At 43.1% G+C, this 16381-nt stretch overlaps 1 protein-coding gene across 1 annotated transcript; it reads left to right on the forward strand.

The window, feature by feature from the left end:
• The first annotated feature begins 5566 nt into the window (after positions 1-5566).
• Positions 5567-12001, forward strand: CALHM1 (calcium homeostasis modulator 1). Its single transcript, XM_035132431.3, has 2 exons — positions 5567-6511; positions 8872-12001. The coding sequence occupies exons 1-2, from the start codon at positions 5963-5965 to the stop codon at positions 9328-9330; spliced, it is 1008 nt and encodes a 335-aa protein (XP_034988322.2). The 5' UTR covers positions 5567-5962; the 3' UTR covers positions 9331-12001.
• The last annotated feature ends 4380 nt before the right edge of the window (positions 12002-16381 follow it).

A 16381-nucleotide genomic window follows, 5' to 3' on the forward strand; every position in this document is an offset into this window, starting at 1 on the left:
TATGTATGCAGTGATGAAAGCAGCCCATTATGTTTTGCATTACCTCCTCCTTCTGGTACTCTAACCTCAGTGATGAATTTGGATTACAGTACCTATTTTGTTAGAAACTCACATCATGTTTTGATGGCACAGCAGCTCATTCCTGCCTGCCTTAAAGTCCATTTATATTTGAAACAGTATCTGTCAAAACCAGTTCTGCCTGAACCAGGGCAGTACCCTAGGTGCCAGTTAGGAAGGGCAAGGAAACCATATCCCAACACTTCCCCCCTTCTTTCAGGCTACAGATAATTGTTTCCTAGGAGCACCTATAGTTATGGGTGACTCCCTGCTTAATATTGTTAACAATTAACAGTGCAAGCCTAGACCTAACAGTTACAGAAGCCCCAACAACATGCTTGGTACTTTACATCAGAAGTCAGCAGACAACTTGTGGGATCTGCTTTGCTTTTCTCTAGAATCCTGCCATTGGAGGGCAGGGCCAGATACAAAATGTTAGCTTAGCAGGCAGAGCCAAATACCTACGTCATCTTGCAGGCTGCATACCGAAGTACAAAGACACATCTGATTTACTACTGATTAAAAGGTAAAGGTAAAGGGACCCCTGACCGTTAGGACCGAGGGAGCCGGAGTACAGCTTCCAGGTCATGTGGCCAGCATGACCAAGCTGCTTCTGCTGAACCAGAGCAGCGCATGGAAATGCCATTTACCTACCTATTTATCTACTTGCACTTTGACGTGCTTTCAAACTGCTAGGTTGGCAGCAGCAGGGACAGAGCAATGGGAGCTCACCCCTTTGCGGGGATTCGAACCGCCAACCTTCTGATAAGCAAGCCCTAGGCTCTGTGGTTTAACCCCCAGCACCACCCAATTAGGAACTCTTAATACAAAACTCTAAAAATGGCCAATGGAGTTGCTCAAAGGCAATCATTTAATATTTTTATTTTACAGGGAAGGAATGATGTGGCTGAGTAGCAAGTAGCATGTTGTAGCTGATTTATTTCTGTTTGTGGCATAGGCCTGCCCTGCAAGGGTATGTGTCTTTAGCAACTACAATATCTCTAGCCACCCTTCTTCCCAAGAACCCAGCCACATAACTTCTGCCACTTTCGAGCACACAATCTGATTGATATGTCCTATCTGCCAGGAGTGGGCCACCAGGAGCAGCACCCATCTAACCTAGGCTCCAACAGGTGCTAAAGAGCACCTTCCTAGTTATGTGCAACTCAGCTGATGGGCTTGTTGCTGCCCTGTCACTCAAGGCCAGCTGGACTCAAATGACATAAACATGGAATATGGTGACCCATTCCTTTGTCCCAACTTTTGACCATCCAAGGTCTCTGCATGCTGAATCTACATTATGTGACCTTGTGTGTATGTGAATATTGAGACTCTTTCCAATAGCCCCCCATTGGATTAGTCTTTTATTTTGTAATAAAGTACCAGGCTGCTTTCCCTTTGTCTCTTAGCTCTTCCTCAAAAAAAAACACCCCTGCACACAAAGACAAAACTTTCTTTAATTTGGCACTGGGGTGTAGAGTGGTTCTGGGACACACCCAAAGGATTTTGTTTCCCTCACCTGCTTAGCTGTTTGCCATTATGCTTTCTACTTGTGCCTGAGGGAAAGTACAAAGAAAGCATACTGCTCCACAGCCTATGAAGATGGGAGGGAGCTAGCTGTTCACCACCTTCCCAGCAAGATATCCAGCTCACAGCTCTAGTCCTCTCTTTGGCCAAGAGTTAGGAAAGGGGGAGCGGTGACACAAACAAGAACACACTCTGGACAGCTGGCCTACCTTATAAGGCAGTTGTGGCAGAGTGATCACTGCACCATTGTTAATTAGGAGTCAGAAATCCTTGCCAATCTACTTGCAAACCAACTAGAGATAAGACAGTTGGCCGCAGTCAAGCTTCTGCCTTCTCTCACTGTATGGAACATGACACAATCCCTGGCCACAGATCAAGACCAAGGCATTTTGCTGAGGGGCAGCAGCAAATGGTCCCCCACCCCCAGTCAAGGTGTGTTGTATCCAAAGTCAGACGAATTCTTTTGGAATCTGAGGGAGAAAATCCCACAAGGACTCCCCACGCCTTCCTGACAGCAAAAAAGCAAGTCCGGAAATTCAATAAAAAATAAATAAATAACTATTTGCTTTCAAGACAGCCAAAGACAGGTGCCTCAGGTGGCTGTCTCTTTCTGTTAAATGGTTAGCGTGCCTTCAATGTGGTAACACAGAACTTTCCCCGACAGATTAAATGGCTCTCTACAAATATACACAAAGCTTTTCACTACATGTTCCCTTTTCTCAAGCCTTTGATGTGCGTTCTCCTTTAATATCACCAGCCCACAGATCATTGCTTAGCCTCAATTCACTGGAAGTTGCTTTCTGTAGTCTCCCCTCCCCATTCCAAGCTTCTGTGATCATGTAAATCTTTCAACAAGGTAATGTGATTAAGTGCTAGAAGAAAGAAAGTGACCTCAGCAGTATCCAAGCATGTTGCTCTGTTGGTCCACTGAATGGGGATTTGGGGTGCCAGTTAATGCTTATTAGGTGTATTCCAAAAGGAGAGTATGCTCACATTGCCACTTACTCCACATCCAGTGAGCATGCACACACCAATAGCCACAATCTGTACTGATCTTGTAGTTTGTTGAGAAATATTGTTGTCCGATGGGTTTTTCCTCAAACCAGCTTCAATCTGACTCAAAAAATTAAGCAAAATTTACTTTATACTTAAGAAAGGTGTGTAGATTTGAGATGTGCATCACACATGTACATTGACATATGGCAGCTTCATGAATAGGTGTTCTAGGCAGGGGGTGTTGTCGTGGGGGCAGAGAAACCAAAAAGGTCATGTGTGTTGGGTGAAGACATCCCCAGGCCTTCTTCCTGGTCCTGAATGGGGTAACCAGATGAAGGACCAGGTGCGCAGCCTGGGAGGACCAGGAGGCTGCGCACCTGAAGCACCAGGTGCGCAGTCTGGGAGTCATTTTGGACTCACAGCTGTCCATGGAGGTGCAGGTTAATTCTGTGTCCAGGGCAGCTGTCTATCAGCTCCATCTGGTACGCAGGCTGAGACCCCACCTGCCCGCGGACTGTCTTGCCAGAGTGGTGCATGCTCTAGTTATCTCTCACTTGGACTACTGCAATGCGCTCTATGTAGGGCTACCTTTGAAGGTGACCCGGAAACTACAACTAATCCAGAATGCGGCAGCTAGACTGGTGACTGGGAGCAGCTGCCGAGACCACATAACATTGGTCTTGAAAGACCTACATACGTTTCCGAACACAATTCAAAGTGTTGGTGCTGACCTTTAAAGCCCTAAACGGCCTCGGCCCAGTATACCTGAAGGAGCGTCTCCACCCCCACCGTTCAGCTCGGACATTGAGATCCAGCACCGAGGGCCTTCTGGCGGTTCCCTCATTGCGAGAAGTGAGGTTACAGGGAACCAGACAGAGGGCCTTCTCGGTAGCAGCACCCACCCTGTGGAACGCTCTGCCATCAGATGTCAAGGAAATAAGCAGCTATCCTAATTTTAAAAGACATCTGAAGGCAACCCTGTTTAGGGAAGCTTTTAATATTTAATACTGTATTGTTTTAATATTCGATTGGGAGCCGCCCAGAGTGGCTGGGGAGACTCAGCCAGATGGGCGGGGTATAAATAATAAATTATTAAATGCAGCGATGGGAAATGACCACTTGGTGCATTTTGAGCTCCTAATGTGAACATACCGCTGAAGAACAAATAAAACAATTTTAGTGTCAGCTCATGGTAATGCCAACTGTCAGGCAAAACCTTGGAGTTTTGACTATGAGGCTAAAAATCTAAACCAGAGTGCCCCCAATTGTACATTTTACATTTTAGGGTTTAGATAAGAAGGATCAGATGTTGCTTTTCGAATCTCTTCTTCATCCTCTTGGACAAGCGAAGGACACTTCCACTCTCACAAAAGGGGAAAGATCCCCTTGATTTTGATTTCTGCCCCTTCCCTCCAGTCCAGCTTCCCCACACCACATCCCCAGCCATTTCAGAGAGTCTCTTGAGCCTTGAGATTAGCCTTTCAGGAGCGCAAGGGGCTTTAGCAGGAAGGAAGTGGTAGGGAAACCACACTTTACATTAATAACTCTGCTCATATTTCTCAGGATCTCACCCAGTATATCCCATGTTCTGTTCTCTCTGTTTCTTTGCATTAAAACAACTAACAAATATGTCAACATTTATATTAGCAGCACATTCCCATTAATTGTTTTCAAGCATGGATCAGAATTAGAGGACATGCTTTGGTAGAAAATCCCAAGATTGACCCCCAGCATTTCCAGTTAAAGGTTTAACTGACAATAGAACAGTTCTCCCACCTGAGATCCTGGAGAGTTGCTGCCTATCAGAAAATACAATGTTAGATAGATAAATCATCAGACCTAACATAAGACAGTTTTCTAAATTATTATTTGCAAGCCTTCTCAACTCCCTGATGAAGGAGACCAAACATTCTCATCCTGCAGAAGAGAAATGGATTCTGAGAGATTGCAAGTGGCTAGTTTAAGGGGTTCTGTTGAACCAAAATCTCTTTACAGACTTCTGCCCATCAGATCACATTTACGTGGGAGAAATATAACAGGAAATGCTGCTTGTTGCAGAACAAAATAAGAGGGAGTAGCAGTGTTCTGCATAGATATAGAACATTATAAAGAAAGAAAAGATTGCTGCTGCTCCTGATTCATGTTACAGCTCCACCCAGAGTACAAAGTAGTGAAGGATTCCAGAATTTCAAAAAGAGCAGCAAAAGGAGAGAGAAGCTGGAAAAACACAGGAGTTATATTTCTCTTGCCCGAATCCCTATCCTTATAATGGATCCCACGCTGAGAATGAGCAAATCTCTCAATTTCACTTCTTCTCAGTTTCAGTTTTTCCAGCCTTAAGTTCATTTTTCCACATCAGCTTGTTGCTAAGCTGTCCTAATTATTCCTCAGCATTTTAGTATTATCCTAATACACATATTTTGAATGCAATTTCCCCTAATATAACACATTTTTGTAGGTTATTTTGCTAAGATGTGCATTTTAGGCACACTTTACCCTAGCATATGCATTTTTATACACATTACACATTTAACTGGAAAACACATTGCAAAATTCAGAGAAGTGTGAATTTTGAAGGCTGGCTGTGTTTTGTGTGTATTGTTTTGGAAAGTGGGAATGAGGTAGGCTCATCTTTAAATGTTCACTTCAGTTCATAAGTTTATTGTTCTAGCCAACAGCCATGAGAAACTTGTATTAATATAATAAACTTTAAATGTGAACTGAATTGACTTACTCCTCCATTCCTATCCCACACAGTGATATTTGCATAGGTACTCTCCTCTCTCTCCCCCCCCCCCCAGGTAAACCTACAAAGGTGGGGCACAGCTTTCCCTTATTTTTCTAAGGGCAGTGGGAGGAGCATGTGGCATTTGCAGGCACATGAACAGAAGTCAGAGGAATCCTTTTCCTGTCATGAATAAAGAGTGCCTAGAAGAGATTCCAAGCAAGTCCTCAGAAGAACTCATGCCTCCACAAATAGGCAACCTCAGGGATTTAAGGGTTTTTTAATAAGAGATGTGATGGCTCGCACAAAGAAAGAAGTGTTTGCTGTATTAAGCCATGACATACCTGACAACGGCACACAATTAACTTTTCAGAAGAGGGAGTACAATGCACACCAAGTCAACCTGGGAGGAGTAGAGATTCACTCATAAGGTAAAGATAACGAAGTCAATGTACTGAGGTGGCAAGGAATAAATGGGGGAGGGGACACGTTGCCTGAGCAATTGAAAAGCTGGTGTAAAGAGCAGAAACTGAAAAAGTAAGTGACATTGGCAAGACGCATTAGGGGTTTTGTTGTTGTTTTTAAATTCTGCCCCGTGAAAAGGGGGACAAATTTCTGATTGCATTCAGGCAAGCGAGCGTGCATAAAGTGACAACGATGGATAAATTCCGTATGATCTTCCAGTTCCTCCAGTCCAACCAGGAATCCTTCATGAATGGCATATGTGGCATCATGGCTCTTGCCAGTGCACAGATGTACGTGGCTTTTGACTTCAACTGCCCATGCCTACCAGGTTATAACCTGGCCTATGCGATGGGTATCCTGTTTGTGCCACCCCTGGTCTTGTTTCTACTGGGATTTGTGATGAATAACAATGTCTCCATGTTGGCTGAAGAGTGGAAAAGACCCACAGGGAAGCGGCAGAAAGACCCGGCTGTCCTGCGTTACATGTTCTGCTCCATGGCACAACGGGCTATGATTGCTCCTGCTGTTTGGATTTCGGTCACACTGTTGCATGGAGAGTGCTTTATATGTGCCTTCAGCACCTCTGTGCCTGTAGATAAGTTGGGGAACCACAGCTATACCCAACTACCTGAGAAGGAACTGAGGAGAATTCTGGCCCGGATTCCCTGCACAGACATCTACAATGGGCAGGAACTTATTGCCAAAGAGGTGGCAACCAGGTATCTGCGCTGTATATCACAGGTAAGCAAAAAGTGATTGACTGCAGGATTTGCCTAAGTGTAGAGAATGGGAGAGACCCCCTATAAGGCTGGCAGGCTTTTTATATGACTTCATATGCACTTATCATACTACCATTTCCTATACACTGCAAGCACTCTGAGCATTTTTCAGCATGCTGCAGTTCTTTATTACTGGTAAGAAACACAAGAAGAAGAAGAGTTGGGATTTGATATCCCGCTTTATCACTACCCGAAGGAGTCTCAAAGCGGCTAACAATCTCCTTTCCCCTCCTCCCCCACAACAGACACCCTGTGAGGTGGGTGGGGCTGAGAGACTTCAAAGAAGTGTGACTAGCCCAAGGTCACCCAGCAGCTGCATGTGGAGGAGCTGAGACGCGAACCCGCTTCCCAGATTACGAGTCTACTGCTCTTAACCACTACACCACACTGGCTCTCTTGTCCTCATTCTCTTGAGGTCTCACTTCATAGAAAACATGTAAATGTGATGTAATGGATATACTTCTCATGCTACAATTGCAGTTTATTCTTTTTACAGCATAAATTGTGGGCCTTAATCACAGGTAAGTGTGAGCACATTTGGAACTGCAATGTGTGCTAGTTCCACATTCAAAGAGTAGGCTTATGTAGGGTGCATCCTGCAAAACAGAGTGCTTGATTCCTTACTGTAATAATTCCATGCATCATTTTTGGTAAGAAGTATGGATTATAGAAGGAAGTGAGGGGAGAAGGGATGAACTCCCCTGCTTCCAAATAGTCCATTTGCAATGCAAATACAGACAAAATATATCCAGTGATCCCAACCTAAAACAGGCAGGTCAATACAGTCCTTTCCTGTTGTTTACTGTGTTCAGTCTGCATTTGTTCTCTGCATCTTAAATAGGATGCAAATTCCCTCCAGGCTTTCACCTGGGTACAACGTCAAAGTCATTTTTAAAATCTGATTTGATCACTTGTATTCTCACCAATCTGATGCTGCCACTGTTCTGTTTCCCCTTGGCATTGCTTGGCAACGTTAGCCCGTCCTCTGCTGTGTATAAATTGGATAGCCACTGCTTTTCTTAGCATTGAAAATTAAGAATGTATTGGAATAAATATTCAGATCTTTCTTTAATCAGATCTTTCTTTAATCATGCAATATTTGTTGAACTGTTGCGGTTTTTAAATTTGGCATTGCAGATAATCAATTCATTCTATTAAAAAACCCAATTCTAAATACTTTTGTATTTGAATGATTCTACTTAGCATTAGGGACCCAGGTGGCGCTGTGGGTTAAACCCCTAAGCCTAGGGCTTGCTGATCAGAAGGTCGGCAGTTCAAATCCCCGCGACGGGGTGAGCTCCCGTTGCTTGGTCCCAGCTCCTGCCAACCTAGCAGTTCGAAAGCACGTCAAAATGCAAGTAGATAAATAGGAACCACTACAGCGGGAAGGTAAACGGTGTTTCCGTCGGCTGCTTTGGTTCGCCAGAAGTGGCTTTGTCATGCTGGCCACATGACCTGGAAGCTATACGCCGACTCCCTCGGCCAATAATGCGAGATGAGCGCGCAACCCCAGAGTCGGTCACGACTGGACCTAATGGTCAGGGGTCCCTTTACCTTTACCTTTACTTAGCATTACTGAAATGACATGCCAGTTTCAGCATGAGACAAAAATGTGCTCCTTTAAAAAAAATACTGAAAGCCAAGAGGAAAAATACTGGATTTAGGAGTGGGGAAATAATTTGTTTATGCAATACATTTTAGAAAATTATTATCCAGACAGGCCAAAGACTGCTGCAATATAGGAGATATTGTGTTGTAGTTTAGGGATAGAGAACCTGTGGACCGCTAGATGTTGTTGGACTACAACTCCCATTATCCCTAACCATTGGCCATGTTGGGCTGATGGGAGTTGAGTCAAACAACATCAGGAAGGTTACAGATTTCTTATTCCTGGCGTAGTTGCTCCCCAACACATCCCTGTTAAAATGGATTGAATTGTGTTCTGGTTCAGGAAAACTAAAAGATTTGGTCTAGATTTTGGTTCAGGTTCCATTTGATCCCCCAACTTCAGGAACTTTAAATACAACAGCATAGGGCTTTCATTGGATTCCTATCTGGCAAACAAATATGGGAACATCACTGCCATTTTACAATGAGGTAGATTGTGATGTTAGTTCACACTCATCCACTCATTGATGGATGAGACATGAGCCTAGCAGCCCAACTCCCAAAACAATATTTTGAGGTTCCTAGCCCCAGGATCCACAGATTCTGGAAAACCACTGATGATCATGACTGCAATTGTGTACTGCATAGATTTCTCTATCCCACTCCCACAACCACCACCCTAATAATAGTATGACATTTGGTTTTCCCCTTCAGGCAATGGGCTGGACCTTTGTGCTGTTGATGACCTTGCTGGCATTCCTTGTTCGTTCCTTACGTCCCTGCTTTACTCAAGCTGCATTCCTGAAGAGCAAGTATTGGTCTCATTATATCGACATTGAACGCAAGCTCTTTGATGAGACCTGCACGGAACACGCTAAAAGCTTTGCCAAGGTTTGCATCCAGCAGTTTTTTGAGGGCGCGAATAAGGACCTAAGCATGGGTCATGCAACGTGTGTGGAAAAGACACCTTCCGAAACAGGAGAAGAGAAGGAAAAACTGCTGGGCATCATGGATCAAGGGACCATGAACAAAATTCTGAAGAACTGGCACAAATGTAAGCCCCCTTTGTGCCTCAGCCAAGAGGTGATCCAGAATGGGAATTGTTGGGCAGGAGAAATTGCACACCCTCAGCCGCCTAGGAGAGAGTATGCTACCTATTACAGCAAAGTCTGAGGATGGAGGGGAAGTAATCAGAAAGCACATATCCCTTTAGATCACGGCTTGGGAACCACAGATTTATCAAGGAGATCCTTCAACTTTTCATTGTGAGAGCATCCAGAACACCTGTCCAACGGTCTCTCCCCCAGCTTTTCTGTGGGCACTAGCATGGAATAGGACAAATGAACACTGAGAATGCTCACCTGTTGATTTTGTCAAGGAGAAAAGAGATGTCAGAAAGTCTAAATGGTGATGGCACCTTAAATTAGATGAGTGCTGTGATACAGATAGTATAACAAAAACTATTAGGTGGTTCATTGTTGGTTTTGATAAGAGATTTATTCCCTGCTAAACTCTAAAGGATAGACCATTTATCTACATTTGTCTCAGCAGCAAGTAACATCACATTTTGATTTTAAAAATCTCTACCAATTTCTTCAGATGAAAACCACCTGCTAAGTCTCCAGTGTATGTGAAAGGCACAAAACAGATGTTTCATTTTATTGTAAAAGAAAGACTAAAAACAGGTAATACTATCTGTACAGGGGTACATTTCTGTTGGTAGTAAAACAGAACCTACATTTTCAAGACTTGCAAGAATGTTTCAGGCACATACCAAAAGCACAAAGGCAGTATTTTGAATACACTAGAGGGCACCATAAACTAGCAACAAATACCTGACCATAGCAGGTATAAAGCTCTGTTTCTTCCCTTATCTACTTATCAAGTAAGCAAGACTTGTTTAGCTTTGACTTGTACAACATGCTCTGATAAAATCTGATTAGGATAAGAAAATGTGTTGAAGGGTATGCAGAAGTAGAGATGAATATGTTTTAAGGACAGTATTATAAATCCACTAACCGGAAGAAGGAAGAGCCACATTATATTATAAAAGCATCTTAACTATCTGCCCCATAACTAAATGAATTGGCAGCAGATCTGGGGTAATTTCAAGGTGTCTGGTCCTTTAATAAGCATAGAACAGCAGCTGAATTAACCTGAATGGTTCTTCTGAACCATTTAAGAAACCAATTAAAATTTTCAGAGTGGTAGCCATGTTGATCCGTTGCAGCAAAAATAATTCAGTGTCTTGTGACACCTTAGCTTTCATAGACAAGAGAGCCCTCTGCATCATATGACCAATTAATGATCCAGTTTGCACTTCACATTAAAAACCAGTTTGTTTATAAGTACGGTTTAATGTGATGTGCAAGCTGGGCCAGTGTGTCCATTCATGATGTTCTCAACTAGTGTTCAGTGGAAGCTTCAATGGATTCCACAAAAAATAGTCTTACTCTTGGCATCGGAATGAGGAGGATGCAAGGCAGGGCTATCCAACATGTCAGACATCACTGGCATGTCTATATTTATGTGCTTCCTGCTTTGTCAAGTCATGTCTCACTCAGTGTAGCCTTTGCAAAGCAAGTTTTCTTTAGCTTGATGATGAATTATGTTTTTGTTGTGACCAGTGGTGGTGGAGGAAAGAGGCAAAGGCCTAGACTCTAGGGGAGACGGTGGCAGCTCTTGCTTATTTAACTACTATTGTACACACTTTGCACCCTGCTAATCTCCATCATCTAGATAGGACATAGGCTTACTTCTCACTGTAAGTTCCTTAGCTGTAAGAATTCAGCAAGGCCAGCCCTATCGTCAAGCACAGCAAGGCAGCTGTTTCTGAGATGACAGTAAACTGCGATTTCTAATTTATTGTTGTTATATTTTTCCTGCCAAGGAGAGGTGAGATTTTCTGCCGCATGTGCCAAAATAATTTCACCAGCCCTGGATATTATGCAACTGGACTGGTGGGGGTGGATGTATATGCCCCTTACTGCTCCACCTCAGGCAACAAAATGCCTCAGGTCAGCTCCTAACTTTGAACAGAAGAGGGGGGATTTAATAATAAATCCCTGGACACAGAAGATTGGGTATCAGGAAGAAGAGCTATAACCTTGCCATCTTCCAGACATCTCTGTTTTTAATGTAGACATCTAGTTTGGCTTTCTTTTGTTCTGTTTTTACGTAGTACAGATTTATCATCTCAGTGAGTGTCAAACTAAGTAAGATACTGGAGGTATATGAGAAGTCTCCTGACAGTTTTTGGTTTTACTTTAATACAGCTGCTAGAGGTTGCGATTTTGATCAGCGCAATGGTGGGGAGATGAGGTATTTCACTCATTCAATATAGCCTCCCTATCCAATTAAAACTGACCTCCCCGAGGTGTTGTTTTCTCTGTATGGAATAAGCTAAAAGGACCACATATACCCCAACCCGAGGCTGGTTGGAGAGAAGGAAGAGATTAAGTATGCCCTCTCCTGCTGCTGCTCTGATCAATTTCACGGCTGCCTCATCGTCAGGGCTGCTCCCAAGACGTGTTGCTGCCTGAGGCAAAATACAGAATGATGCATCCATCCAATGGATGAGCCTGTTAATTTCAGTTTCTCTCAATGTCTCATTTTCCCCCACTCTCAAATTCAGTTTGTATTATTTTGCATTTTTAAAAAACGTAATAGTCTTCATGAGAATCAGATAGGAGGAATGTGCGCTAAAATGCTAACATACACATTTTTGTCTGAAATTTTGGCTACTATATACATTTTTGCAAGCAATATAATGCACTTTTGTATGCTGTTTCCCCTACAAATATGCATTTTTATACACACTATTCCCTAATATATGTACTTTTCTACACATTTCGGTTTGGAGGATTGCATCACAAAATTTGGAGACGTGTGAATTTCAGAGTATAGCTGCGCTTCGGTTCACATATTGTTTCAGAAAGAGTGGGTCTTAATGTGGATCAGACCAAATTTCTGCCCCATCCCATTCAAAGTACAGAAGTTGACTGTTCTGGCACTTGAATAGTCAACACTGGCAACGGGATAACATCCCCACATGCACCGAGGACAGCTGGCTTGTTTAGCGATTGTACAACAACCCTATGACACACATAGTTCTAATCTCCAATAGAGTGGAGTGGCTTTGAGGGCTGCTCCTCTTCCTGACCCCCCCCACTAGTATCTGCCTCCTGAGGCCATTGCCTAATGGCTGAGTTGGGCCTCTTGTCTCTTCTGCCGTTAATTAAAATGTGTTGGGGAAACTGCTCATTCATCTCCCATGGCTCATCTGATTTGCCCCCATGAACCCCAACTTGTAGAGGCTAATAGTACAACAGGGGCGCATGGCTGGCTCTGCCCTAGTTCCTCTGGCTTCCAGATGGGATGGTGTGTTTCTTTGTTCCGGGACTATCAAGAGCTCTACTCTTTATAAAGAGTACTAGCTTACACTTGTACAGGTTCAGCAGGTACTACAGGAAAGCACAAAGCACAGGAAATGTTAAGGTGAGTTTACGCATGCACATTTAGAATGTGTGACTGCAGCTTCAAGTGACAATATGCAGATATGGAAGCCCTCACAGTAGGGTGTGTCCAATGAGGGGTCCCAATTATGTTTTTGGGTGTGCGGAATCCAAATCTATTAGTTTTGTGATTGGATAATGTTTAACTTGGTAAATCTACATCTGATGAAGAAGCACATAAACCGTTTTCAGAAAACCAAAGAATTTTAATTACTTACCAAGCAAAACTAAATTATATTAATTTAACCATAATATCTTTTGAATTTATGGCCTCTCAGTAGTTTGTTCTTAATAATAATATTTTTTTTAAAAAAAACTGTTAACCTTTTAAATCTTAAACTTATAAGGCTTAAAAATAATTAATATTAATTAATATTTTTCAAGGTGGCATCCACCATACCCTAACAAACTACGAGGCCATATAATAGAAAAAAATGCAGCATGTTGTTATTTAGGGCACATCCTAACATACATAAATTTAAATAGTGAGTTCACTTTGAAGCATATTCACTGCATTCTGTTTGGTGTACAACTTTAAGTTAAATATCAAGTTTTAGGGAAACCTGTTCTTCCTGTTTGCAACGGAAGTAATTTGTGCCAGTTGCTGCCTGGTTGGCTCCCCATGCGGTAACCAGGCATCAGTTTTGGGAGTTGTGATAACACATTCTCCCTCCCAATATCTGGGCTCCTATGGGAGGAAAGGTGGGATATAAACTTAGTAAAATAAATAAATATTTTGCCTGTTTTTTTGTTTTTGTTTTTTTTAATGGAGAATTTCTAGGCGTTCTTGTTTTCTTTTAGGCTGCAATCCTGTGCTCACTTACCCATGAATTTGTCTGAATAAGATTTGTATAGTGTTATGAGTTTGGGGTGTTGAACTGTATGCCGGATCCTTCTAATCCCTGGATCCAGCAAGTGTTAAAATATAATCAAGCCTTCTAATTCCTGGAATAGCCTCCTGGGAGGTGTAAGGAGAACAAAGGAAGGAGCTCTGTGCAGTGGCGGAGCTTCATTCTCCGGCACTGGGGAGTGGAGAGCAGGCGGGGCGGGGGGCATGGCGCGTCGCCCGCAGGGGAGGTGCACTCCCTCCGCACTCCTCTTCCTCTTCCAGTGGCTTTGTGGGAGAGGGCAAATGGGTGAGGCCCCTCCCTCAACTTGATAATTGGAAAGAGTGAAAAGTTGCAGGGATGAGGGCCAGATGTAAAGCAGTAAGCTGGGAGAAGACCAAGACAGCAATATCTGAAGCCTGTTTAAATCTAAGGTTGTGGCTACAGGAGAAACAAGACCCTTTTGGAGTGTTAATACTGTGAACCCCCTCCATCATAGACTCAGGTTGTATATATGTGTAACTAAACCATATATCATAAAGACACTACAGTCCCCACTGTGCCTCATTTCCAAAAGGGAACACAAACCCTGGGTAAGTGTCCGGAACCCCCGGAATCTCGCACTGCTGAGAGACTGGGGTGGCACACAACAAAACAATTGTGCTGCTAGTTCCCTTTGTATAAGCCCACTTTGTATAAGACCACTTTTGGTCCTGAAACTGAGGACCAAAAGCCTTCCTTATTTATTCCCATGTGTTCTGGAGCCTGTATATCGGGGACAGAGAGCCTATGACCTTCCAGAGGTTGTTGGACTCCAACTCTTATCAGCCACAGCCAAGATGTTCAACAGCAGGGGTCAGCAACCTTTTTCAGCCATGGGTCAGTCCACCATCCCTCAGACCATGTGGTGGGCCGGACTATATTTTGAACTAAAATATGAACGAATTCCTATGCCACACAAATAACCCAGAGATGCATTTTAAATAAAAGCACACATTCTACTCATGTAAAAACACCAGGCAGGCCCCACAAATAACCCAGAGATGCATTTTAAATAAAAGGACACACTCTACTCATGTAAAAACATGCTGATTCCCAGATTGTTCGTGGGCCGGATTGAGAAGGCGATTGGGCTGCATCCGCTCCACAGACCTTAGTTTGGGAACCCCTGGTCAACAGTTATGGATGCTGGGAGTTGTCATCAAACAATGCCTGGAGAACCACAGACTCCCCATCACCATTGTAAATCCTATCTGTATCCCGCTGTCCTTTGGATCTCTGTGTCTTTGATTGTTACGGTGCTTGGTTCTCTCTCTGGTTGTCAGTTGCTGCCATGGGAAATGCAGACAGGAACAATGAAATGATGAGACTTGTAGACCTGGAAAGCACATGTTTTGGAGGGTAGTGAAAACCTCTCTTTCAAACCAAAATCCTTGACTCTTTTCAGTACCTCTGTTTATGTAGAACAATTGTGCTTACCGGTAGGCGATGGGAACAGGGGTCTCAATTGTACACACACAAATAGTTCAGACACTGAAAAGAACTCAGGACTCAAGGGCAGACCCTGAAGCCCCCCTGCCTAAGTATGCATGTTCTCCACTTGACAGAATGGCTGGAACAGCTCTTGAATTTCCTGTACACCTCCCCCCTCAGGAGCAAGCAGGGTGTGGCACAGATATTTGAAGAAAAATAAATACGGTTTAGAGAACAACTCCAGATTCCATTCAGTAAGCACTGTTAAATTTAGTTGAAAACCACTTCTTACTCACCATTTCCTTTTCTTTACTATGTGCTTCCTTTGTCACAAACGGAGATTAAATGCTAACTGACAACAATTAATTAGACCTGTGCTTCTTATGAGACACACTGGCCTGATACAACCCTTTATTTCATCTTTTTCCATCACACAGGTTGCCTTGCCTTCTCCATCCAATGAGTTGCTCATCCCCACACTGCATCCTTCATACTCCCTTCATTCCCTGTTATAATGCTTCAGGCCCAGCTCAAGAGATTTTGCTGCCTGTGGTGGAACACCAGATGGTATCTGTCCCAAGTCACATTTGGAGATAGGGGAGAAATCACATTCAGTTCACATTTAAAGCTGAACCCACCTAATTTGCACTTTCTGAAACAATATGAAACACTGTCACTCCTTAACATCCACACTTCTCCAAATTTTGCAATGCATCTCCAGTCAGATTTTATGTGCAAAAATATGTACCCATACTAACATAAAGTGTGCATAAAAACGTATATGTATTAGTGAAAATAAATTTCAAAAAGCATTTCATTAGGGGGAATTGCTTTGAAAAAATGCATATTAGGCAAAATTGCACTAATATGGATATTAGGATGAACTTATACTAAAATGCTGATGAATTTTCATGAGGACCTTTTTTAAAAAAAATCATGCATGGATGTGGAAATGTGGAGAACTGAATTTAAGATTAGGAGAGGGGGAGATAAAAGGAAACTGACAGATTTGCCGATCCTTAGTCACAGTGCTTAATACCCACAAGTACTATGACAGTAAGCAAAAGCAAAATGACAATTGCTGTTCTTTCATGATTCATTAATCCGTCTGGAGTGGCTGCCTTTAACTGCCTAAAGGTATGGCCAGCTCTGTTATGTTTTGTGCTTCATCATGCTCTGTCTCCAGAACACGACCTTAATAGTGGGTCCTCTCAGTGACAGCTTCTCCCTCCCAACAGCTCACTCTGGCACTACTCACTAATAGATTTGACTATGCACATCCTGTCTTGTTTCCTGCACTTGTAGGCTCAAAGCTTGCCACGTAGATATTAGTAGCTAAGAAAAGAAAGAGGGTAGAGCATAAGCAACAGAAGGAGGTGGGCATCAAGCATGAGAGCTGTGCATATGAAG

Source organism: Zootoca vivipara, chromosome 5 (assembly GCF_965207765.1).
Source record: "Zootoca vivipara chromosome 5, rZooViv2.hap1.1, whole genome shotgun sequence".
Taxonomy (NCBI): Eukaryota; Metazoa; Chordata; class Lepidosauria; order Squamata; family Lacertidae; genus Zootoca; species Zootoca vivipara.